Source organism: Ranitomeya variabilis, chromosome 3 (genome assembly GCF_051348905.1).
Source record: "Ranitomeya variabilis isolate aRanVar5 chromosome 3, aRanVar5.hap1, whole genome shotgun sequence".
Classification (NCBI taxonomy): domain Eukaryota; kingdom Metazoa; phylum Chordata; class Amphibia; order Anura; family Dendrobatidae; genus Ranitomeya; species Ranitomeya variabilis.
The window spans coordinates 34,361,619-34,387,990 of record NC_135234.1 but is presented as its reverse complement, the minus strand read 5'-3'; the positions used below and the strand labels follow the sequence as shown (position 1 = coordinate 34,387,990).

The following is a 26,372-nucleotide window of genomic DNA, read 5'->3' as shown; positions in this document are numbered from 1 at the left end:
CCTTGTCGGCTGAGGAAGTCTGCTTCCCAGTTGTCCAAACCCGGAATGTGGACCGCCGAAAGAACCGACCCTGTGTCCTCCGCCCAGCGGAGGATGTGTGACACTTCTCGCATCGCCTGGGTACTGCGGGTCCCCCCTTGGTGATTCACCTATGCCACAGCCGTGGCATTGTCCGACTGTATTCTGATGTGAGAGGCTGCCAGTAAGTGATGGAAGGCCCTCAATGCCAGGAGGATGGCACGAATTTCCAGGATGTTGATGGGCATGGTCGCTTCCACTGGGGACCACTTGCCCTGTGGTGTAGGTGCACCGCACCCCAACCCGTCAGGCTTGCGTCGGTGGTCAGAACCTTTCATTGACCTGTGAGAAAGGATTTCCCCTTTGCTAGCGAGGTTGGCTTGAGCCACCAGTGCAGGGACCTCCTGGTTGACGATGTTAGCTGGAACTCCCTGTCGAGAGAAAAGGGATTCCGGTCCCAGGACTTGAGAATGGCTAGTTGGAGAGGCCTGAGGTGAAACTGGGCAAATGGGACCGCTTCTATTGCTGCCCCCATCTTGCCAAGGACTTTCATGGCAAACCGGAGAGATCGAGGGGGTTTGCGGAGGAGGGCGCGAACTCCTAGGCGGAGAGCCAGTGCTTTGTCCTTGGGAAGGAGCACTAGACCCCTGGAGATGTTGAATAGCATTCCCAGGAAGGTCAGGGACTGACTCAGGGTTGGTGATGACTTTTGTAAGTTGATTAACCAGCCCATGTGACTGAGAGTATCGGTTGTGATTGAGACGCTGAGCTCGCAGTCCTTGAAGGTGGGAGCCTTGATGAGTAGATCGTCCAGGTATGGAACGACCTCTGGAGTGTAGGATGACCATGGTGGCTGCCATGACTTTGGTGAACACTCTGGGAGCCGTGGCGAGTCCGAAAGGGAGAGCCACGAATTGGTAGTGGTCCTGGCCTATTGCGAACCTGAGAAACCTCTGATGGGCAGGTGCAATGGGTATATGCAGGTATGCGTCTTTTATGTCTATGGAGGCGAGATATTCTCCCTTCTCCATGGACACAACGATGGACCGAAGGGACTCCATGCGGAAGTGACGGACCCGTACATATTTGTTGAGCTGTTTTAGGTCTAGTATGGGCCATACGCTGCCTCCTTTCTTGGGAACTACAAACAGATTGGAGTAGAACCCTCGGAAGCGGTCGGTCGTGGGGACCGGTACTATGACTCCTGCTTGAAAAAGCGAGGAGACCGCTTGGTGGTAGGCACGAGCCTTGGCTGGCGGTTTTGGGGGGACAGAGAGGAAGAATCGGTCCGGTAGGTTGGAAGTGAAGTCTATTTTGTATCCGGAAGACACTAGTTCCCTGACCCACCTGTCTTCTGTAATAGGCAGCCAGACTTGATGAAAGAGCAAAAGTCGGCCGCCTACTGGTGTGGTGTCTTCCGGAGTCCGTGAGTCATGATGAGGAGAAAGTCTGAGATTTTCCTCCTCTGGGCTTGGGCTGGCCTGCTTTTGACTGCCAAGTCTTGTCCGACCTTTGCGTCGATCGTGAGTTGTCCCTGCGTGGGGAACGGTTACGATTTTGTGCTGGACGCGAGACTGACCAGCCCGAGGAATTCCAAAAGGATCGGAATCGAGTTTGGTTACGCTTCTTGTAAGTGCGTTTAGGTCTGAGTTGGGGAAGAGAAATACTCTTACCCCCGGTAGCGTTGGATATCATAGTGTCCAACTGTTCACCGAAAAGTCTCCCACTGAGGTAGGGGAGGTGCGTGAGGGACTTCTTTGAGGCTTTCCATTCCTGCAGCCAGAGTATACGCCGAATTGTGATGGCGTTTGATGCCATCCCCGCTACTCCCCTTGCTGAATCCAGAGCTGCGTGAAGCATGTAGTCTGCTACAACTGCTATTTGAACCGCTTGGTCCGACAGCTCAGGAGCGGATGCTTGGAGAGCTTGTAAATTTTTTTGCCCAAGCCAGAATGGCCTTGGCAGCCCAAACTGAGGCAAACGCGGGAGCCAGGGATGCCCCTGCTGCCTCGAAAATTGAACGAGCCATGCGTTCTACCTGCCGGTCTGCTGCGTCCCTGAGGGTTGAGCTATCTGGCAGTGAAAGGAGGGTCTGTGCTGCCAGCCTAGAGACCGGGGGGTCCACTTCGGGTGGATCTGTCCATTCCTTGGTGTCCTTCTGTGGGAAGGGGTACCTCGCCTCCAGATATTTGCGATTAGTGAATTTTTTCTCAGGCTGTGAGCTGCTTTTTAAGGATCGCCTTAAACTCTGGGTGGTTAGAGAAAACCTTAGGAAGCTTCAGAGGTCCTTCAAAGGAAATCTTATGTTCTGGGGCCTCTGGTGGCGGATCAGAAATGTCCAGCACCCGATGGATGGAAGAGATTATGTCCTCGACTAGCGCTGTATTGCTAGGAGGGATTGGGATCAGGGACCCCTCCGTTTCCCGGTCTGAGTCAGAGTCGCAGATGCCTTCCGAATCCTGTGTATCACTGAGGCGTCCCCTGCTGAGTGAGCCGGGGAGGAGGCCTTCTCTGGTCGGGGATTGCGGAGATATGCATTGTCTGTCCCTGGAATGGGACGGTCTAGATGACCTGGAACTACGGTGTATCTCTCTAGAAGGGGATGACCGAGTGCTATAGGATGACGCAGATGGACTTGATCTATGGGTCCGCTTGCGTCCTGACCTAGACGTGGATGTGCCAGGGTCATTTTGTTCCCGAGTCAAGCTCTCCCTTTGCCGGGTAACGGTCATAGCCGAGGCATGACCCTGCAGAGCCTGAAGCAATGTGGAGGTTATCTATAGACTGCGTCATAGATTGCGATATCTGAGTAGCCCATTCCGGTGTGGCATTAGACACCGAAGCATTGGCAGGGGCTTCTTGGGGCTCTGACACATTAGTTTGTATACAGTTCTGGCAATGCGGGTACGTGCTGCCACTGGGGAGAGCGGTCCCGCAGGCTGTGCAGAATGCATAATAGCAGTTCTGCCTGGTTCTCTTGGACCTTGAGCCCGACATAGTGCACAGAGTGCAGAAGGGCTGCCAGCAGAGGACCTTACAGGGGTAGAGAAACCTATAGAGGAGCCTTATAGGTAATATGGATTCACAGCTGAGTAAAAAAAAACCCAGCTGTGATCTTACCCCACCAGTGTGCCCCTAGGTCCAGCGCCGAAGATCCACAGTCCTGTGCCCCCCCGGATCCTGGCTGCCTGATCCTGGTCCTGCAGACCGGGAGATGCAGGGTTAATCTGCAGCAGAAAATGGCTGCTGAGAAGGGAGAAGGGGGCGGAGAGCTGGAAAAAGGCAGCAAGGCTGTGTAAAAACGCGCCCTGTCTCGATCCACCCCCTTCATGACACTGTAGAGTGTCATATTTGTCATCCGGGGGGCGGGCCAGGGGCGGAGAGGAGGCGGCGGCTTCAGCTAGGCCGAAGCCGAGGCCTAAATTAGATGCCCGAGGCCCAGAAGGGCTCCAGGCCGGCGCGAAAGGCCAGGAGGGGGTCAGATCTGAACCGGACCCCCCCCCGGATTTAAAGGCAGGATGGCGGTGGGGCTATAAGCGGAAAGGGGAGCCCTGTGAGGGGTCCCCCTGAGGCAGTATAGAGCTGGTGCTGCCGCAGAGACAGGAGTGCAGGGAGCCCTGTGTCTGTATGTGCCATGCCTGCCTGCACTCCCCCCGGCCCCAACAGGAGCCCGCAGCTGGGCTGGGGTCCCTGGATGCAGGCGCAGTGTGCTGGCCCATTGCTGGGAGCTGTAGAATGCTGCCTGTACAGGCCCTACCTGAGGTGTCTCAACCTAATACCCCCAGAGGGGGATTAGGGAGGGTGCTGTTGTCACCTTCAGGGGCCTTTATCCTCGCCTCGACCTCAACCCAGAAACCAAAAGGAATTGGGGAAGGAGGGGGGTCTCGACTTCAAACCAGCACCTGAGGGACTGGGGAAGGAGCGACATGGGGAATAGCCATCTCTACTTCAATTGGGCACCCCATAATAGGGGGCCGAGGAAGGAGCCATGCCGGGAGTCTCACAGGAGACCCTCTTTTCTTCATCTGTAACCCCGTCGAAAAAAACGGAGTAAAAATCTTTTAGGTGTGCCTCCTATGAAACACTAAGCAAAAACTGGGGAAGGCTGATGCCGTCCAGGGTTGTATACTGCACTGGAGGAGCCACAGTTAATCTTTTTCAGATTATGCATAGTGTCGCCTCCTAGTGGACAGCAGCATAACACCCATGGTCCTGTGTCCCCCAATGAGGCGACAAAAAAAATTTACACAAAAAGAGGAACAGGAGGATTGTTCCTGCAGAATTAGGCTAATGTTTACACTCTGATTTTTCTGCACCAAAAAGCAAACAGTGTTGGCAAGAAAAGCACTGCGTATACGTGTTTTCCATGCATTTTACAGAGTTTTTTCCCCCCATTGAATGAGTGAAAAATGTTGCAACGACGTTGAAAAAAAATTGACATGTTGCAAATTTAAAAAAAATAATAAAAATGCCCAGATAAAAACAAACAAAAAAAAACATAAAAGCCAGAATCAATCAATCATCTATCTATAAAAAAGGGATCAAAACATTGTATGTACCCAAACATGGTACTACTAGAATCTACAGCTCAAGACAAAAATTAAAAAAAATACAAACACTCACATAAGAACCCTCCAGCAAAAAAAGAAAGCATATGCACACCGCAAGTAGAGAGTGGGCATGCGAAAAACAGCCGGGATCTATATCTGACAGTAGCAGTTAAGGCTGGGTCATTGTGAATACCGTAGTTAATTAAGTTGAAGATGAAATGATAAAGGCCTAAAGTTAAAGACGACACATTTCCTGTGTATTTTAGGCAAAATATTTATTTTCATCTTTTACATTTTAAAAATTACAAAAAGGAGATTTTTGTGTACTCACCGTAAAATCTTTTTCTCCGAGCCAATCATTGAGGGACACAGGACAATGGGTGTTATGCTGCTGCCACTAGGAGGACACTAAGTAGATAAAAAAGATTAACTCCTCCTCTGCAGTATACACCCCTTCACTGGCTAGAATTTCAACCAGTTAGGTAGTAAAGCAGTAGGAGTATGAACCAAAGACAAACTATGTCAAAAAAACCAAGAAGTAACAACAAGCCAAACAGGCTAACAGGGTGGGTGCGGTGTCCCCCAATGATTGGTCTCGGAGAAAAAGATTTTACGGTGAGTACACAAAAATCTCCTTTTCTCCTACGCCTCATTGGGGGACACAGGACCATGGGACGTACAAAAGCAGTCCCTGGGTGGGGAGCAATATGCCAATACCCCATGTACCACTGGCTTGCGGCTAAGGAACTGCCGCTTGCAGAATGCGCCTGCCAAGGGGGCGGCGTCTGCAGAAGAGAGAATGAATGTGGTAATGCATGTGGTAATGCTTGGTAAAAGTGTGCAAACTGGACCATGTCGCAGCCTTGCAGACCTGCAGTGCTGACGCCTGGTGCCGAACGGCCCACGAGGCGCCCACCGACCGTGTAGAATGGGCCTTGATCCCAGCTGGGATTGGAACGCCTTTGGCACGATAGGATTCTACAATGGTCGAACAAATCCATTTAGCTAGAGTAGCTTTGGAAGCAGGAGAACCCTTCCTGGGCCCCTCTGGAAGTACAAACAGGACATCCGACGTGCGAAAGGGAGCCGTCCGCGAGACGTACCGACGAAGAGCCCTTACCACATCAAGAGTGTGTAGAGCTTTTTCAATGCGATGGACTGGTGCCGGACAGAACGAAGGCAGAACAATCTCCTCATTGAGGTGAAAAGAAGAAACGACCTTGGGCAAAAAAGCGGGACAGGTCCTCAATACTGCCTTGTCCGGATGAAAATTTAGAAACGGAGGGCGGCAGGAGAGTGCAGCCAACTCCGAAACCCGTCTGATGGACGTAATGGCTACTAGGAAAACTACCTTCCAGGAGAGGAAGGTCAGGGAAACGTCCTGTAGCGGTTCGAAGGGAGTCTCCTGGAGAGCTCCGAGAACTAAATTAAGATCCCACTGATCCAAGGGCTTCTTGTAGGGAGGCGCCACGTGGGAGACTCCCTGGAAAAAAAGTATTCACCGGCAACCTATTGGCAATCTTACGCTGGAAAAGGACTGACAATGCCGAAACCTGACCCTTTAGAGAGCTAAGGGCAAGTCCCGACTCTAGTCCAGACTGAAGAAACTCCAGTATGGTAGGAATAGAAAATACCAGAGGAGATCGCTCCTGTGCGTCGCACCATGAGAAGAAAATTTGCCAGGTACGGTGGTAACTGCGCATGGAAACAGGTTTCCTAGCCCTGATCATGGTGGAAGATACCTTGGGAGTGAAACCCGCTTGGCCTAGAATCCAGGATTCAACGGCCAGGCCGTCAAAGACAGGGCCCCTGAATTCTGGTGGTAAATCGGGCCCTGTGAGAGAAGATCCACGCGATTTGGAAGACGCCAGGGGACGTCGGCGACCAGCTGAACCAGTTCCGCGTACCCGCGTACCATGCCCGGCGCGGCCAGTCCGGTGCGACTAGAATCACTGGTACCCCTCTGCCCTGATCTTCTTGATGACCCTCGGTAGCAGAGGAAGAGGGGGAAAAATGTACGGGAGGCGGAACTGGTGCCAAGGCAAGACCAGGGCGTCTGCTCCGATGGCCCGTGGGTCGAGTGACCGAGCAAGGAACTGTGGAACTTTGTTGTTCAATCTGGATGCCATGAGATCCACATCCGGGGTCCCCCAGCGAAGACAGATCTGCTGGAAAACCTCCGGGTGAAGGGACCACTCGCCCGAGGCGAGGCCCTGGTGGCTGAGGAAGTCCGCCGGCCAATTCTCCACCCCTGGAATGTGGATCGCCGAGATGGGCGAATGACTGGATTCCGCCCAGTGCAGGATGTGGGACACCTCGAGCATAGCCGTCTTGCTGCGGATTCCCCCTTGACGGTTGATGTACGCCACGGCCGTGGCGTTGTCGGACTGAATTCTGACTGGGTGACCCGCCAGAAGGTGGTGAAACTGGAACAATGCTAGTCTGATAGCTCGTATCTCCAGGAGATTGATGGGAAGGCGAGACTCTAAAGCGGACCACCGCCCCTGAGCTGTGTGATGTTTGAAAACCGCCCCCCAGCCTATGAGGCTGGCATCGGTGGTCACCACCAGCCACTGCATAGGGAGAAAAGATCTTCCCTGGGTTAGGGAGGACTTCAACGTCCACCACCTGAGGGTCCTTCTGACCCGTGGGGGCAGGATGAAGCGGCGGTCGAGGGAGGACGGATTGCCGTCCCACGCCGACAGTAGCGCATGCTGGAGGGAACGGAGGTGAAATTGTGCGAACGGAACCGCCTCCATGGCAGCTACCATCCGCCCGAGAACGCGCATGCTGAATCGGATGGAGTGGGAGACTGGGCGGGAAAGACTCTGAGCACCCTGCTGCAAGGCCAAGGTCTTGTCGTGAGGGAGGATGACCAGACCGCGAGAAGTGTCCAGAACCATCCCAAGAAGAGAGATCCGCTGAGCCGGAACCGGAGCGGATTTCTCGAAGTTTATCTTCCAACCCAGGCGAGAAAGAGTATCCACCGTGAGAGCGATGGACTCTACGCAGGCTGGGTAAGAAGGACCTTTTATCAGTAGGTCGTCCAGATACGGAAGTACCACCACACCCCTGGAATGAAGAATGGCCATGGCAGCCGCCATGACCTTCGTGAAGACCCTGGGAGCGGTGGCGAGACCGAAAGGCAATGCCACAAATTGGAAGTGCTCTCTGTGACATGCGAAGCGGAGGAACTGTTGATGCGGAGGGAAAATTGGGATGTGGAGGTAAGCATCCTTGATGTCTATGGACGCCAGGAATTCTCCTTTTTCCATGGACGCAACCACAGATCGGAGGGATTTCATCCTGAAGTGACGGATTTTTACAAATTTGTTTAGCAGTTTTAGGTCCAGAATCGGACGGAATGATCCGTCCTTCTTTGGGACCACGAATAGGTTCGAGTAGAACCCTTTGAACCTTTGGTCTAGGGGAACCGGAATGATGACTCCGTCCCCTAGAAGTGCCCGTATGGCCTGAAGAAGGGCTGTTGACTTTGATTTTGGAGGGCAAGACTGGAAGAAGCGCGTCGGGGGGGGGAGAAAATTCTATTTTGTATCCGGTGGATACCAGTTCCCTGACCGATTCGTCGGAATCGACAGAGCCAGGCCTGGCGGAACAAAAGTAAACGCCCTCCTACCCTGTTGGTGCCCCCCGGAAGGCGCAAGGAGTCATTGCGTGGAGGATCTATGGGATGTGGATCCCTTAGGCCCCGGTGGTCTCGGTCTGGGTTTCCAATTACGGTTAGGTCTGTAAGAGACCTGGGAGCCTCGTCCACCGCGCGGGCCTTGCCCTGATGCGGAGGTAGAGGGAGTGGAAGACCAGTTGATATTGTTACGAAAAGGCCGAAATCGGGATTGTTGTTGATACCGAAACGGCCGGGTAGGCTTTTGTTAGGGAAGAAATTTGCTTTTTCCCCCGGTGGCATCCGAGATCATTTGGTCTAGCTTTTCTCCAAACAAACGACCAGCCTGGTAGGGCAGAGATGGAGATTGCATTCGCGGCTGCCTGTGCCGCGCAATTGGCTGCATCTATTGAGGCATTGACTACGAAGTCCCCGACCTGGGCTATCTGGTTAGCCAGGTTGACCGCTTCTGGAGGCAAGTCACTAACTTGCATGGTTGCGGAAAGCGACTCGGCCCAGGCGACCATAGCCTTAGCCACCCAGGAGGCAGTGAAGGATGGGAAGAGGGAGGCTCCTGTGGCCTCGAAGACGGAGCGAGCCAGATAAGAACCCCTCTGATCGCCAGATTGATTAACAGAGGAACCGTCTGACAGGGATAGGATAGTTTTGGAAGCGAGATGTGACACAGCAGGGTCGACCGAGGGGGACTGCAGCCAGTCCTTGATTAGGTCCTGAGAAAAAGGATATTTGGCCTCTATGGGCTTTTGACCCATGAAGCGTTTATCGGGACGATCCCTATGTTTTTGTACAATTTCCTTGAACTCAGGATGAGTGACAAAACTTTTGGACACGTTTAGTCTTCTTGAACGACAACACGTGTTCGGGCGTAGATACGGATTCCTCGTTCACCTTCAGGGTCTGGTTAACCGCCTCTATGAGAGAGTCGAGTGTCTCTTGAGGGGGGAGAACTCCTGAACGTAGGAATCGTCGGACTCATATTCAGAATCGTTGTCTGGAGAAGGGGACCGGGAAGCGGAGGTCGCCGACGCTGAAAAACCAACTGGCCCGTGGTCAGGGGATGGAACATGGACCCGTTTTCTGGGACCCCGAGAAGGAGGAGATAAAGTACGCCCCCTGCTGGTGGACGGATCCGTACCGTCACTCGGATCCACCGCGGACTGACCTGAAGGGGGGCCCCGGAGGGAATCAACCGCCCTGACTAGTAAATCCACAGATCGTGTCAGAGACGCTGCCCACTCAGGGAGACTAGGCTCCACAGGGTCGGCGGCGGCAACGGCGGGAGGCGGCTGCACAGAGGCCGGGACACAATCCGCACACAAAGGACTAGTGTGAGCTCGGGGCAGGGCCGCATTGCAAGTGGCACATACAGTGAAAAACACTGTGTGCTTCTTGTTACCCTTTTTTGTCTCCCTGGATTGAGACATAGTGCCTTTGGAGACAGAGCGGGTAGTATACGCAGGGAAGGGGTTAAGCTTTCTTGAAGCAGCTTACCCACGGTCCTGTGCCTGTGTCCCCGGGGAGAGATTAGCCGTGGCGGTTCTCTGGAGCGCTGTGGACGCGTGGGCTCCGTGCAGGGAGAGGAAACAATATGGCCCCTGAAATCTGCAGGGTGCTTCTCGTCCCAGACGAGAAGCGCCGATATAGGGGGCGGAGTTACGGCCGTGGGAGGGATCTGCCCACTGCGGCCTACTCCGGCTGAAGAAGCCAGGGACTAAATTCTAGGGCCCCGCCGGCGATGTGCGGCGGCGGCCGCGACGGAGCGCTGCCGAGCACCGCCGACCCCCGGTCGACGGCACCTCTCCCCGGGGACCCGGACCGCATCGCTGCCGCACATGGGGGAGCAGGGGGGTATGTACTTACAGCCGCAGTGCTCCCCGGACCGCATCTGTCACAGATCTGCAGGGCGCTTTTGTGAGGGTGCGCACTCAATCCATGCACCCTGGATGGGGGATGGAGAGGCCCCTGATGCATCCTCGTCTGCTGCAGTGATTATACCAAAGGGGTTTGTTGGTGCACCCTGTTGGGGCTGCGGCACATCTTCCCCTGTCATGCCCCAGAGAGGTACATTGCTCTATTGCAGGGAGGAGGGGTGGGGGGGAAAATCGGGACCAAGGAGGAACCGTTGCCCCGGCACAAGTTTTTGTGCCCCATACGTCGCAGGAGAGGGACGGGGAGGTATACTCGCCGTGCTCGCCTGTTGCTGGTTCGGGGGAGAGCGGACCCTATAAAAAAGGGACCCGTCGCCCCCTTCACTCCGTTAGATAAAAAAAAATAAAAATTTACGTAAAATTAAAATAAAAAAGTTGGGGGTCTGAAAACAGACCCAAGTGCCTCCTACAGACACTAAGCAAGAACTGGTTGAAATTGTAGCCAGTGAAGGGGTGTATACTGCAGAGGAGGAGTTAATCTTTTTTATCTACTTAGTGTCCTCCTAGTGGCAGCAGCAGCATAACACCCATGGTCCTGTGTCCCCCAATGAGGCGTAGGAGAAAAGGAAAACAGGCTGATGTAAAAGTTTGAGCACTCTGCATGGTTAGTACCTAGTAGTGCCCCCTTTTGCAAGTATCACAGCTTGTAAATGCTTTTTGTAGCTGTCACGATTCACACCGTGACTGTCACCAATTGTCACGGATTGGGGTGACTTTAGACCAGCAGACTGCTATCACATGTGCAGGGGGCTTATCCTAGTTATCCCTCCACTGCCACAATGTGATGAGAAGAACACACACAAGTTTATTTACCTCTTAGGTTACAGCAGGGGCTTATTTTAGGTATCCCACTGCTCTCCAATATACCATGAACTGCAGGGATTTGTGTATCCCGCTTACAGTTCCCCTTAACACTTGCAGCTCTCTGGCGCCCCCCTTACTCTCAGGTCAGATTAGGTACTGCACCTAGGGTAATTAGTCGCCAGAATGGCTGCCTGCTATGTACTGGCTATTGGGCAGACTGCAGTGACGCGATAACTACTCCCGCTCAGGCAGGAACAATAATTATCAAGCCGCAGTCGCTACAATCTCCCAAGAGTCTGCACACGGTATCGCCGCCACCAGCTCCGATTAAACGGTCCGGAGCAACCCAAAACAGTAGCGTAATTCCCTTCAGAGACAGGGTACGGTTTAGGGCAGGAAGAACGAACTAGTATTAAAAATTATACCCCATAAATGATTTTTAGGCAGTGTTTATAAAATATTTTACAAAGATGTTACAAATGAGACAATTGCAAATATGTACAAGGTAATTATGAAAATAAAAGGATTAAAGGAAGAAAAGATAACACTCACATGTTCTTAGATCATTGCATTGCAGGCAACCACACGTCCCAGCTCATTGGGCGTGCTCAGGTCTGACCAGGAAAAACTCCAAATCTGCCTCCTGAAAGTCTCCCAGCAACTTAAAACCTGCAGGCTGTGACCTCACAGAAAGGGCTGGCTTTTCCAACCCCTCCTACTTCTTCAGTATTACTCACTGGGCATTAAATATATCTGATGCCCGTAACTTCGCTACAGAACATAAAATAATCGCACCATACCCATCATTCATCTCGTAGTATCGTGGGCATTCCGATGAGATCAAATATGTCCTATTTGTCACGCACACTGACAAGAGAAATCCCTACCTCTGTACCAGATGGAGCTAGAAACCTGTGTTTCGAGTGAGGGGTAGATCCATCGAGGAAAAATAAGAATATATATTTTCGTGTCCATAACTTAAACGGTTTGCATAATATCTTCCAAAAACAGAACAAAGAACTCCCATGCGTTCTAGAAGTTTCTCTACCAGTTCCTGCTAACACAAATTTCCCTTGCAGCTATGCCAGTCGTAAATACCTTTCGTCAATAAAACTCCCCCACAAGGCAAGCTCTTCTACACAGTTAGAAACACAGGGAAGGAAAGAGAACCAGAGAGAGGGGGGTTTAGCCCCCGCATGCTAGCAAGAAAACTAACTTATGATATTTCATACCATATCGTGACACCTCCCCCTTTTAGCGTGCGCTACGGCGGCAGAACCTCTCGGTATGCCTCCATGCGCACCTCCGTGGGTTCACCCTGGCGGGAGAGTCCATCTGCATTCCCATGCTCTTTGCCCGCTTTGTGTTTAATGGTGAAGTCAAATTGCTGAAGGGCAAGGCTCCAGCGTAGCAACCTGCCATTGGTTCCACACATGGTGCTTAGCCAGCGCAGAGGGTCGTGGTCGGTCACCACAGTGAAGGTGCGACCGTACAAGTAGGGCTGCAAGCGCTGCAGGGCCCAGACTATGGCCAGGCACTCCTTCTCAATGGTGGAGTAGGCCACTTCCCTCGGCAAAAGTTTCCGGCTCAGGTACAACACGGGGTGCTCTTGGTCCTCCGAGTCAACCTGGCTGAGCACAGCACCAAGGCCAAACTCGCTGGCGTCGGTCTATACCAAGAACGGTCGACTGCTGTCGACTGCTTTCAACACAGGGGCGTTGCACAGTGCGGTCTTCAACGCCTGGAAGGCCCCCTCACAGCCATCTGTCCAGTTGACGATGTGGGGTAGCTTCTTCCTGGTGAGGTCCGTCAAAGGTTTTGCCAGGCTACTATAGTGCTGCACGAAGCGCCTATAGTACCCTGCAGTGCCCAGGAAGGACATCACCTGTTTCTTGTTCCTGGGAGTGGGCCAGTTCACGATCACGCCCACTTTGTCAGGCTCCGGTTTCAGGGTGCCTCCGCCTACCCGGTGTCCCAGGTAGTGAACCTCCCTCATGCCCATCTGGCACTTTCCGGGCTTGATAGTCAGGCCTGCTTGGTGAATTCGCCCGAGCACCTCCTCGAGATGCTGCAGGTGTTCATCCCAGGAGGGACTGAAGATGGCAATGTCATCTAAGTACGCCACAGCGTACTTCTCCAGTCCCTGAAGCAGGAGATTGACCATCCGCTGGAAAGTGGCAGGGGCATTCTTCATGCCGAAGGGCATGACCGTGGACTCGTACAGTCCAAAAGGGGTGATAAAGGCGGACTTCTCCTGCGCCTCGGGGCTCAGGGGAATCTGCCAGTATCCGCGACTCAGATCCATTATTGTCAGGTATTCTGCGCCAGCTAACTTCTCAAGCAGCTCCTCGATGCGCGGCATTGGGTGCGCGTCAGAGGCTGTAATGGCGTTGAGCCCCCTGTAGTCCACGCAGAACCGGGTGGTCCGGTCCTTCTTTGGCACGAGAACTACAGGTGAGGCCCACGCGCTCTTTGACCGTCGAATCACCCCCAGCTGCAACATCTCATCGATCTCCTGGCGCATAATCTGCTGCACCTGGTCAGAGATTCGATAGGGTGTTCGCCGTAGTGGGGCGTGATTCCCGGTGTCCACCTCGTGGATGGCTAACTCAGTCCTTCCAGGCCGGTTGGAGAACACGACCCGGAAGGGTTCCAGTGTGGTTTGCAACTGCAACCGCTGTGGTTCATCTAGCGAGGCGCTCACCTCCACGTCCTCAATGGACCCACGGGCCTTGGCTTGGGCCAGCATGTCCAGGAGGGTGTCTTCCTCCCCGTCTTCGGGTAAGCTGCAGACCGGTAGGACGAAAGGTTCACGTTCGTGATGAGCCTTCATCATGTTGACGTGAAAGGCCTTTCGCCTACCCCGAGCGTGGTCAAGCGTGACCACGTAGGTGACCGGGTTGAGCTGTTGGTGGACGACATACGGGCCCTCCCAGGCTGCCTGAAGCTTATCCGTTGGTACAGGAACCAGCACCCACACCTTTTGACCCACGTGGTAGGTCCGCTCCCGGGCGTTTTGGTCGTACCAGTGCTTCTGATCAGCCTGAGCCTGCGTCATGTTGTCATGCACCAACTGCGTCAAGGTCTGCATCTTGTCACGGAAGCGCATGACATACTCCACTATGGACACTTCAGAAGGGTTCGGCTCCTCTTCCCAGGATTCTCTTACCAACCCAAGGGGTCCCCGGACTCGCCTGCCGTACAGGAGCTCGAAGGGGGAGAACCCCGTCGAGGCCTGCGGAACCTCTCGGTAAGCAAATAGCAGGTGTGGGAGGTACCGCTCCCAGTCGCGCCCTTGTGTCTCAACCAGCATGCGTAGCATCTGTTTGAGGGTACCATTGAAGCGTTCACACAAGCCATTGGTCTGTGGGTGATACGCACTCGATACCAGGTGCTTCACCTGCATTTTCTTACAGAGAGCCTCCATTAGGTGAGACATAAATTGGGTCCCTCGATCAGTAAGCATTTCCCTGGGAAATCCTACCCGTGAAAAGATGGCCAACAGGGCATCCGCCACCTTATCTGCCCTAGTTGACGACAGAGCTACTGCCTCTGGGTACCGGGTAGCGTAGTCTACCACAGTAAGAATATATTGCTTTCCAGAGCTGCTGGGGACGGCCAGCGGGCCCACAATGTCCACCGCAATCCTCTGGAAAGGCTCCTCTATCACTGGCAAAGGGATCAGGGGAGCCTTAAGAGCAGGCCCCGCCTTCCCCACTCTTTGACAGGTGACACAGGAGCGGCAGTAGTTTGACACATCTGTCCCCATCTTAGGCCAATAGAAGTGTTGAGACAGCCGGGCCTTAGTTTTGCTGATCCCCAAGTGTCCAGCTAGCGGGATCTCATGGGCAATCCGCAACAACTCACCCCGGAATTGCTGTGGGACGACCAGCTGTCTTTCCCTCAACCACTCCTTTTGTGATTCTCCGGGTACTGTCTCCCGGTACAACCTTCCTCCTTCCCAGAACACCTTCTCCTTATCAGTCTCGGAGAAGCGCGTCCCGGCGAGTTGTCTCAAACTCTCTAGGCTCGCATCTGTGTGCAGAGCGGCCTTAAACTCCTGGCTAGGGGAAGCCAGAAGTGACGTTAGGGTCCCTTCCCCACGGGAGCCCTCTGGGACCTGCTCTGGGTCCACCTCTGGTTCAGTCATACTGATGACTGAGGAGGGTCCGGGAGGCAAACAGTTATCTGCGTTCCGGGCACTCTGACTGCGGGTGACAGCAGCTACGTAGGCTTTCTCCCCGGGGATTTCTACAGACCCATCAGCTGATGCTGCTATGGGCTCTACCTCCCCATCCACCCCCATTACCTCAGGAGCATTGCTACTTATGGGCCAGTTACCTTCCTCGGTGGCACTGGTCAATTGCATGGCATCACCTTGCTCACGGTTCCCATGTATCTCCCCATTTCTTGTAGCACCGACACTTGCCCCTGCTAGGGGTTCCTCAGCCGTCTCACTCCGCAGAGCGACGTGGCTGAGCACTCCTGTACCTATGGACACATCAACTTTCACAGAAACATCATTATCAGATACAGTTGGCACAGGTACAGCATTTTCACCATCAATCCTAGGGAAAAAATGGTTAGCAGATGCATCACTACAAGATAAAGCATGGTCAGGTAACACATGCGATTTCCCATCATCATCATCATCACCAGGGTTAACTTTACCCTCATTAGTAGATTGGGGAGGAGGGTCATCCACGAAGTATGCAACCAACCTCCCCAAATCAGTCCCCAACAAAACATCAGTGGGCAAATTATCAGACAGCCCCACTTCCTTCACCCCGCTCCCGGCACCCCAATCAATAAAAACCCGGGCCATCGGTAAGGGACAGCTGATGCCCCCAATCCCAGTGACAGTTAGGGTTTTCCCCGGAATGATTTCTTCAGGGGCCGCCAGTTCGGGTCGGATGAGGGTTCGTTCAGCCCCGGTGTCCTTGAGGCCTGTAGCAACACGACCTCCCACAGTGACGGGCTGTACGTTGTCACACACCCTCCCAACCACACCACCCACCAAAAGAACAGCTGCATTAGGCCCTGGGGCCTGGGATGAGGGGTTCTTCTGCTTGGCTGGACATTGGTGACTGAGGTGTCCAGTCTGCCTGCAGTGGTAACACTGGCGAAGTTCGGTGGTAGGTCTGGTGCTGTTGGCCACGGGGACAGGACCTCTGGTGTGTTGGCTGGCAGGGGTACTGGCGTTGGCTGCAGGCTTACCCCCTCTCCAGCTGGTGGTGACTGGCTTCCGCACTTCCGATCTACGGTTGGCCTCATAGGCATCAGCAATCTGCGCTGCTTTCGTCACGTCTTTGGGTTCTCTGTCCATCACAAACTGTCGCACCTCAGTTGGGCAAAGACGGAAGAACTGGTCTTTGATCATCAGGTCTCGCAGCTGTGCAAAGGTGGTCACTGACAGTCCTTGGGTCCACTGGTCAAAGTGGGTCCCCAGTCCATGCACCACATCACTGTAACTGTCGTGTGGGCCACGTTGGAGGGTCCGAAACTTCTTACGGTACACCTCGGGTGTAAGCTGGTACTTGGCTATGAGAGCCTGCTTGATGGCCTCATAGTCACCATCTTGTTCTTGAGGGAGGGCAGCAAACGCCTCCAGAGCTTTTCCTCTCAGCCCTGGTGTCAGGTATCGTGCCCATTCTTGTGTAGGCAGCTGGTACTGTCTGCAGGCTTTCTCAAAGGCCCGCAGAAAAGTGTCCAAGTCCCCATCCTTTTCCATAACAGGAAAGTGGTCGGGCCGGGGCTTTGGTATCTGAGCGCTGCTGGGCTCACGACTGGACTGAGACGACCCCTGCATTTGCAGTTGGGCCATCTGCAGCTGGTACTCCCGCTCCGCTTGCCGCTCGGCTCGCTCCTGGTATTGCTGGATCAGCTGCAGACGTCTCTCCAGGTCATCTGCGGAGCATTGTTGCAGAGCCAGCTGCAGGAGGAGGTCTGCGCCCCCTTGGTTGCCAGTAGGGCCCGTATTCAGCGGTTGGACCTCTGCTGCAGCACCATGTTCGCTTGTGCCGGCTTCTGCGGCCTCTGGGCTCTGTGGCCTGGCTTGGTCTGCTTCACATTGCACCAGTTCAGCGACCATTTGAGCCTTGGTTTTGTTTGTACAGTCAATCTGCTGTGACATGCACAAGGCCATAAGGCTACGTTCACATTTGCAGTCAGCGCCGCAGCGTCGGGCGCCGCAGCGGCGCCGCATGCGTCATGCGCCCCTATATTTAACATGGGGGCGCATGGACATGCGTTGTGCTGCGTTTAGCGCCGCATGGCCGCAAGCGTTGGACGCAAGAAACGCATCAAGTTGCATTTTTTTTGCGTCCAACTTTCGGCCAAAAACGACGCATGCGGCGCAAAACGCAGCGTTTTGCCGCGTTTTTGTTTGCGTTGTGCGCTGCGGCGCCGACGCTGCGGCGCACAACGCAAATGTGAACGTAGCCTAAGAGTGTCCTTGGACTGCTTCTTATAAAAGGTTTCTCCAAGCACAACCATGGTTGCCAAATAAAAGATAGGATAGAAAAACGAAGAGAAAGGGAAGGGATAATTACCAGTACACAATTGTCTCACAACTAATAAACACTGAGTTCTTTCTCCAAACTTATTTGCGCAGAGTTCTCGCAAGAACTTTCTGCAAGTTTTTAGTGAGAGGAATGATTGCTCAAACCAAATCACTAATGCTCTAATATCCCACCGCCTTGCCACCACTATGTCACGATTCACACCGTGACTGTCACCAATTGTCACGGATTGGGGTGACTTTAGACCAGCAGACTGCTATCACATGTGCAGGGGGCTTATCCTAGTTATCCCTCCACTGCCACAATGTGATGAGAAGAACACACACAAGTTTATTTACCTCTTAGGTTACAGCACGGGCTTATTTTAGGTATCCCACTGCTCTCCAATATACCATGAACTGCAGGGATTTGTGTATCCCGCTTACAGTTCCCCTTAACACTTGCAGCTCTCTGGCGCCCCCCTTACTCTCAGGTCAGATTAGGTACTGCACCTAGGGTAATTAGTCGCCAGAATGGCTGCCTGCTATGTACTGGCTATTGGGCAGACTGCAGTGACGCGATAACTACTCCCGCTCAGGCAGGAACAATAATTATCAAGCCGCAGTCGCTACAATCTCCCAAGAGTCTGCACACGGTATCGCCGCCACCAGCTCCGATTAAACGGTCCGGAGCAACCCAAAACAGTAGCGTAATTCCCTTCAGAGACAGGGTACGGTTTAGGGCAGGAAGAACGAACTAGTATTAAAAATTATACCCCATAAATGATTTTTAGGCAGTGTTTATAAAATATTTTACAAAGATGTTACAAATGAGACAATTGCAAATATGTACAAGGTAATTATGAAAATAAAAGGATTAAAGGAAGAAAAGATAACACTCACATGTTCTTAGATCATTGCATTGCAGGCAACCACACGTCCCAGCTCATTGGGCGTGCTCAGGTCTGACCAGGAAAAACTCCAAATCTGCCTCCTGAAAGTCTCCCAGCAACTTAAAACCTGCAGGCTGTGACCTCACAGAAAGGGCTGGCTTTTCCAACCCCTCCTACTTCTTCAGTATTACTCACTGGGCATTAAATATATCTGATGCCCGTAACTTCGCTACAGAACATAAAATAATCGCACCATACCCATCATTCATCTCGTAGTATCGTGGGCATTCCGATGAGATCAAATATGTCCTATTTGTCACGCACACTGACAGAGAAATCCCTACCTCTGTACCAGATGGAGCTAGAAACCTGTGTTTCGAGTGAGGGGTAGATCCATCGAGGAAAAATAAGAATATATATTTTCGTGTCCATAACTTAAACGGTTTGCATAATATCTTCCAAAAACAGAACAAAGAACTCCCATGCGTTCTAGAAGTTTCTCTACCAGTTCCTGCTAACACAAATTTCCCTTGCAGCTATGCCAGTCGTAAATACCTTTCGTCAATAAAACTCCCCCACAAGGCAAGCTCTTCTACACAGTTAGAAACACAGGGAAGGAAAGAGAACCAGAGAGAGGGGGGTTTAGCCCCCGCATGCTAGCAAGAAAACTAACTTATGATATTTCATACCATATCGTGACAGTAGCCCGACAAGAGTCTTTGAATTCTTGATTGAGCGAGTTTCACCCATTCTTCCTTAAAAAATTCCTCCAGTTCTCTGAGATTCCTGGGCAGTCTCGCATCCTCTGCTATTTTGGAGGTCTAGCCACAGTTTTTAATGATGTTCAGATCAGGGGACTGTGAGGGCCATTGTAAAACCATCAGTTTTGTGCCTTTTGAGGTCATCTATTGTGGATTGTGACGTGCGTTTAGGATCATTATCCATTGGTAGAAGCCATCCTCTTCCTCTTTTCACCTTCAGCTTTTTACAGATGCTGTTATGTTTGCATCAAGAATTTGTGGAAATTTCACTGAATCCTTTCTTCCCTCTACCTGTGAAATGTCCTCCGTGCCATTGGCTGCAACACAATCCAAAGCATGATTGATCCACCCCCATGCTTAATGTGAATCTGTCACAGAAATAAAATACCATTTCTCAACAAGACCACAAATATGAGGCATACAGGTAGGACTAGTTTAACCCCTTTCTGACATTGGACGTACTATCCCGTCGAGGTGGGGTGGGCCCGTATGACCACCGACAGGATAGTACGTGCAGCGCGATCGGCGGCGCTCACGGGGGGAGCGGGGCCGATCGTGGCCGGGTGTCAGCTGATTATCACAGCCGACATCCGGCACTATGTGCCCGGAGCGGTCACGGACCGCCCCCGGCACATTAACCCCCGTCACACCGCGATCAAACATGATCGCGGTGTGCCGGCGGTACAGGGAAGCATCGCGCAGGGAGGGGGCTCCCTGCGTGCTTCCCTGAGACCCCCGGAGCAACGCGATGTGATCGCGTTACTGCGAGGGTCTCTTACCTCCTCCTCGCTGCAGGTGCCCGGATTCAAGATGGCCGCGGCATCCGGGTCCTGCAGGGAGGGAGGTGGCTTACCGAGTGCCTGCTCAGTGCAGGCGCTGGTAAGCCAGGAGCGCTGTAAGTCAGATCGGTGATCTGACAGAGTGCTGTGCAAACTGTCAGATCACCGATCTGTGATGTCCCCCCCTGGGACAAAGTTAAAAAAAAAAAATGTCCACATAAGAAAAAATAAAAAAAAAAATTCCTAAATAAAGAAAAAAATATATATATTATTCCCATAAATACATTTCTTTATCTAAATAAAAAAAAACAAAATAAAAGTACACATATTTAGTATCGCCGCGTCCGTAACGACCCCACCTATAATACTATATCACTAGTTAACCCCTTCAGTGAACACCGTAGGAAAAAAAAAAAACGAGGCAAAAAAACAACGCTTTATTATCATACCGCCGAACAAAAAGTGGAACAACACGCGATCAAAAAGACGGATATAAATAACCATGGTACCGCTGAAAACGTCATCTTGTCCCGCAAAAAACGAGCCACAACACAGCATCATCAAAAAAGAAATAAAAAAGTTATAGTCCTCAGAATAAAGCGATGCCAAAATAATTATTTATCTATAAAATAGTTTTTATCGTATAAAAGCGCCAAAACATAAAAAAAATGATATAAATGAGGTATCACTGTAATCGCACTGACCCGGAGAATAAAACTGCTTTATCAATTTTACCAAACGTGGAACGGTATAAACGCCTCCCCCAAAAGAAATTCATGAATAGCTGGTTTTTGGTCATTCTGCCTCACAAAAATCGGAATAAAAAGCGATCAAAAACTGTCACGTGTCCGAAAATGTTACCAATAAAAACGTCAACTCGTCCCGCAAAAAACAAGACTTCACATGACTCTGTGGACCAAAATATAGAAAAATTATAGGTCTCAAAATGTGGAGACGCAAAAACTTTTTTGCTATAAAAAGCGTCTTTTAGTGTGTGACGGCTGCCAATAATAAAAATCCGCTATAAAAAATGCTATGAAAGTAAATCAAACCCCCCTTCATCACCCCCTTAGTTAGGGAAAAATAATAAAATTAAAAAAAATGTATTTATTTCCATTTTCCCATTAGGGTTAGGGCTAGGGTTGGAGCTAAAGTTAGGGTTAGGGTTGGGGCTAAAGTTAGGGTTAGGTTTTGGATTACATTTAAGGTTGGGATTAGAGTTAGGGGTGTGTCAGGGTTAGGGGTGTGGTTAAGGTTATCGTTGGGATTAGGGTTAGGGGTGTGTTTGGATTAGGGTTTCAGTTAGAATTGGGGAGTTTCCACTGTCCAGGCACATCAGGGGCTCTCCAAACGCGACATGGCGTCCGATCTCAATTCCAGCCAATTCTGCATTGAAAAAGTAAAACCGTGCTCCTTCCCTTCCGAGCTTTACCGTGCGCCCAAACAGGGGTTTACCCCAACATATGGGGTATCAGCGTACTCGGGACAAATTGGACAACAACTTTTGGGGTCCAAGTTCTCTTGTTACCCTTGGCAAAATATAAATTTGGGGGGCTAAAAATCATTTTTGTGGGAAAAAAAAAAAAAAAAAAAAAGATGGTTTATTTTCACGGCTCTGCGTTATAACCTGTAGTGAAACACTTGAGGGATCAAAGCTCTCAAAACACATCTAGATAAGTTCCTTAGGGTGTCTACTTTCCAAAATGGTGTCAATTTTGGTTTTTTTTTACTGTTTAGGTTTATTAGGGGCTCTGCAAACGCAATGTGAGGCCTGCAGACCATTCCATCTAAGTCTGCATTCCAAATGGCGCTCCATCCCTTCCGAGCCCTCCAATGCGCCCAAACGGTGGTTCCCCCCCCCCCCCCACATATGGGGTATCAGCGTACTCAGGACAAATTGGACAACAACATTTGGGGTCCAATTTCTCCTGTTACCCTCGGGAAAACACAAAACTGGGGGCTAAAAAAATTTTTGTGGGAAAAAAATTTTGTTTTATTTTTACGGCTCTGCACTATAAACTTCTGTGAAGCACTTGGTGGGTCAAAGTGCTCACCACACCTCTAGAAAAGTTCCTTAGGGGGTCTACTTTCCAAAATGGTGTCACTTGTGGGGGGTTTCAATGTTTAGGCACATCAGTGGCTCTCCAAACGCAACATGGCGTCCCATCTCAATTCCTGTCAATTTTGCATTGAAAAGTCAAACGGCGCTCCTTCCCTTCCGAGCTCTCCCATGCGCCCAAACAGTGGTTTACCCCCACATATTGGGTATCAGCATACTCAGGACAAATTGTACAACAACTTTTGGGGTCCAATTTCTTCTCTTGCCCTTGGGAAAATAAAACAAATTGGAGCTGAAGTAAATTTTGTGTGGAAAAAAAGTTAAATGTTCATTTTTATTTAAACGCTCCAAAAATTCCTGTGAAACACCTGAAGGGTTAATAAACTTCTTGAATGTGGTTTTGAGCACCTTGAGGGGTGCAGTTTTTAGAATGGTGTCAAACTTGGGTATTTTCCATCATATAGACCCCTCAAAATGACTTCAAATGAGATGTGGTCCCTTAAAACAAAAAATGGTGCTGTAAAAATGAGAAATTGCTGGTCAACTTTTAACCCTTATAACTCCCTAACAAAAAAAAATTTTGGTTCCAAAATTGTGCTGATGTAAAGTAGACATGTGGGAAATGTTATTTATTAAGTATTTTGTGTGATATATCTCTGTGATTTAAGGGCATAAAAATTCAAAGTTGGAAAATTGCTAAATTTTCAAAATTTTCGCCAAATTTCTGTTTTTTTCCCCACAAAAACGCAGGTAATATCAAAGAAATTTTACCACTATCATGAAGTACAATATCTCACGAGAAAATGTCAGAATCACCGGGATCCGTTGAAGCGTTTTAGAGTTATAAACCTCCTAAAGGGACAGTGGTCAGAATTGTAAAAATTGGCCTGGTCATTAACGTGCAAACCACCTTTGGGGGTGAAGGGGTTAACACTTCTGTCACCTGAATGCCCATATTAATATGTTATACACGTCACAGCGGTTGACAGATTCCCTTTAATGGTTGGCAAGATGTTCTTTTCCTCCACACATACAGTACTTTTGAACATTGTGGTTTGAGTTCTATTTCAACCTCATCGGTCCACAGGACTTGTTTCCAAACTACATCAGGCTGGTTTAGATGTTCTTTTGCATACTTCTGATGCTGAATTTTTATGGGGAGTACGCAGGAGAGGTTTTCTTATGATGACTTCTATGAAGGCCATATTTGTGCAGGTATCTCTGACCAGTAGAACAATGTACCACAACTCCAGAGTCTGCTAAATCTTTCTGAAGGACTTTTGCAGTCAGTCTCACAGAAATTTTGCTTGGTCTTCCAGACCTTATCTTGACCGCCACTGTTCCTGTTAATTGCCATTTCTTCATTATATTTCAAACTGAGGAAAGGGAAACTTGAAAATGCTTCGCTATCTTCCTATAGCCTTCTCAACAGGCTAAGTAACGTCTGAAAACCTTGATCAAAGTTATCGGAGCACAAAAATCTCCAAGGGTTTCCAAACTTTTGCATCGGCCCATTTTCTTTTTTGTAATTTTTAAAGCGAAAAATAAAACAATACACACATCATATATATATATATTTTTTTAGGCGAAAATGCAATGGAAATGTGTCATCTTTAGGCCTTTTAGATATCATTTCATCTTCAATTTGTTCACAATAACAGTAATTTTGACCAGGGGTGGCCAAACTTTTACATGCCACTGTATTAAAAACAAACAAAACAAAAAAAAAACAACACTGGACAAGTTTGGCACCACCGTAGTCATAGTAAGTCTGTCCATAAGGAGTAGGTTGTGGAAAAATCCCTTTCATCAAATATTCTATAAGTTGAAGATCAAGCAACATTTTGCCATACAGATGTTATTTAGCCTTGGCTCTCTGGCTATTTCAGAACTACAATTCCCAGCATGCTGCCTGATGTCAGCGAACACGGGCATGAGGATGTAACATGTCAGCGATAATGGGCATCCGATGACGCAACGTGTCAGCGATAATGGGCATAAGAGGGTGCAGCAGGTGCATGTCCACAAACCTTTATCTCCACCTCGGACATTAGACTTGGACTTTTTCTGGATGTATTCCACAAGCTGCCGGAGCCGTCCAGAGCAATTGTGGTCGACTTCGCTATCACACAAGTAGCACCTTCCAGAAAAAAAGGAAAAGGAAGAAATATCAGGAATACATTTCTTGATCTTCTATCCAATGAGTGACAAACATTCGATCCATGGTTGCTCCTCATTCTGCACATAGACTGGAATCTTTATGAATTTTTTTTTTTTTTTATTATCGCATATGCTCGAGTATAAGCCGACCCGAGTATAAGCAGAGACCCCTAATTTTGCCACCAAAAAAAAACTGGGAGAACTTATTGACTCGAGTATAAGCCTAGGGTGGGAAATGCGGCAGATAATGGTTAATTTCAAAAATAAAAATAGATACCAATAAAAGTAAAATTAATTGAGACATCAGTAAGTTTAATATCCATATTAAATCAGGAGCCCCATATAATGCTCCATACCAAATACGCCCCATATAATGCTCCATAAAGTTCATGAAGGGCTCCATAAGATGCTCCATACAAAAAATATGCCCCATATAATGCTGCATAAAGGTTAATAATGGCCCCATAAGATGCTCCATAGAATAATATGCCCCATATAATGCTGCATAAAGGTTAATAATGGCCCCATATAATGCTGCATAAAAGGTTATTGATGGCCCCATAAGATGCTCCATAGAATAATATGTCCCATATGCTGCTGCGATTTATATATATAAAAAAAAAAAATATATATTATTATTATTATTATTATTATTATTATTATTATTATTATTATTATTAATAATAATAATAATAATAATAATGACACACACCTCTGGTTGCTGGGGGCCAGGTACCGGGGTCCTGAGCAGGCGGTGAACACCGGAGAGCGCTATGGGGGCCAGGTGCCGGTGTCGCCGTTGGCTCAGGCCCCCGGCGATACTTACCTGTCCCCGTTCCACCGCCGCTGTGTCTTCCAGGTCCTCTGGCTGTGACTGTTCAGGCAGAAGGCGCACAGTAACCATGTAATCGCGCCTTCTGACTTGAACGTCACAGCCAGAGGACGCCAAAGACAGAGCCTGGCGGTGGAACGGGGACAGGTGAATATCGCATGGCTCACCCTCCCCCGTCATACTCACCCCCTCCTGTCGCGGCCTCTGCACGTCCTTGCTTCTCCGATGGTCTCCGGCAGCTTGTTCTCGTGTTCAGCAAACACATGGTACCACTCATTAAAGTAATGAATATGTGCTCCACACCTATGGGAGTGGAGTCACGTGCATATTCATTAATGAGCGGTACCAAGTGACCGCTGAACACAGGAAGAGCTGCAGGCGCCGGAGACCATCTGAGAAGCAGGGACGTGCAGAGACCGCACCAGGAGGGGGCGAGTATGATGTGACAGCCGCAACTCCTGCCGCTCTCCCTCGCCGAACCCCTGGGATAGTGACTCGAGTATAAGCCGAGAGGGGCACTTTCAGCCTAAAAAAATGGGCTGAAAATCCAGGCTTATACTCGAGTATATATGGTAGTTCTAAACTAGTCTGAAACCTGCTGCTCCTGTTCTCCTCGATGCTTATTTGGATTCTTACCATACATTCCAGTCTCCGACACTGAGCACCAGACAGTGAGGCTCGGATCTGGGGGTGTTGTAATGGTTTAATGCGTGCGTCTGCTCGGAATATCTGCCGCAGCCCTGCGAGAAGGACAGATATGTGACATTGTTAGTTTGCAGCAGGGGTCTCGTTACATACATCCTAAGTGACACTAGAGACATTTCCCTTACCCATCAAATTAAAAAATGAGACCCGGAATTGGTTGCATTAAGAAAACTGCTGGATTTTCCTTTTGGATTAGTTCTTCATACAAGTCATTCAAGAAAAAACATCCTAGCGTCATCCAGAATAAAACTAAAGATTTTATCTGTACGGTCGGCAGTTTTTATACATTGGCAGTGAATAAAACTTACTAGAAATGATACAGTCTCCTAAGTCAATGATCTGTAATATGGGATGTGATATGGATGATCCGTACGAGATCGCTTAAGGCTGGTTTCACACTTGCGTTTTTGTCTGCATGCGTTTTTTAAAAAAAACGCATGTGTGAAAAACGCATGTAAACGCGGTAAAACGCATGCGTTTTTTAGACGCATGCGTTTTTATAGAAAAACACAAGAAAACACAAGAAAAAACAAGAAAATCCTAACCCTACCCCTAACCCTAAACGTGACTGAAATACGTGGCACTGAAATACGTGCAACTGAAATACGTGGTACTTAAATACGTGGCACTCAAATACGTGGCACGTGGCACTCAAATACGTGGCACGTGGCACTCAAATACGTGGCACGTGGCACTCAAATACGTGGCACGTGGCACTTAAATACGTGGCACGTGGCACTT

At 50.1% G+C, this 26,372-nt stretch overlaps 1 protein-coding gene across 3 annotated transcripts in view; it reads right to left on the bottom strand.

The window, feature by feature from the left end:
* The window catches only part of USP16 (ubiquitin specific peptidase 16), a 54,845-nt gene that overhangs the window by 23,019 nt on the left and 5,454 nt on the right, over nucleotides 1-26,372 (bottom strand). For all 3 annotated transcript variants that reach the window (XM_077293944.1, XM_077293946.1, XM_077293945.1), the window contains exons 4-5: nucleotides 25,563-25,666; nucleotides 23,965-24,074 (exon numbers count right to left, since the gene is read on the bottom strand). In XM_077293944.1, coding sequence (XP_077150059.1) covers nucleotides 23,965-24,074; nucleotides 25,563-25,666 — 214 coding nt within the window. The remainder of the gene's footprint in view (nucleotides 1-23,964; nucleotides 24,075-25,562; nucleotides 25,667-26,372) is intronic.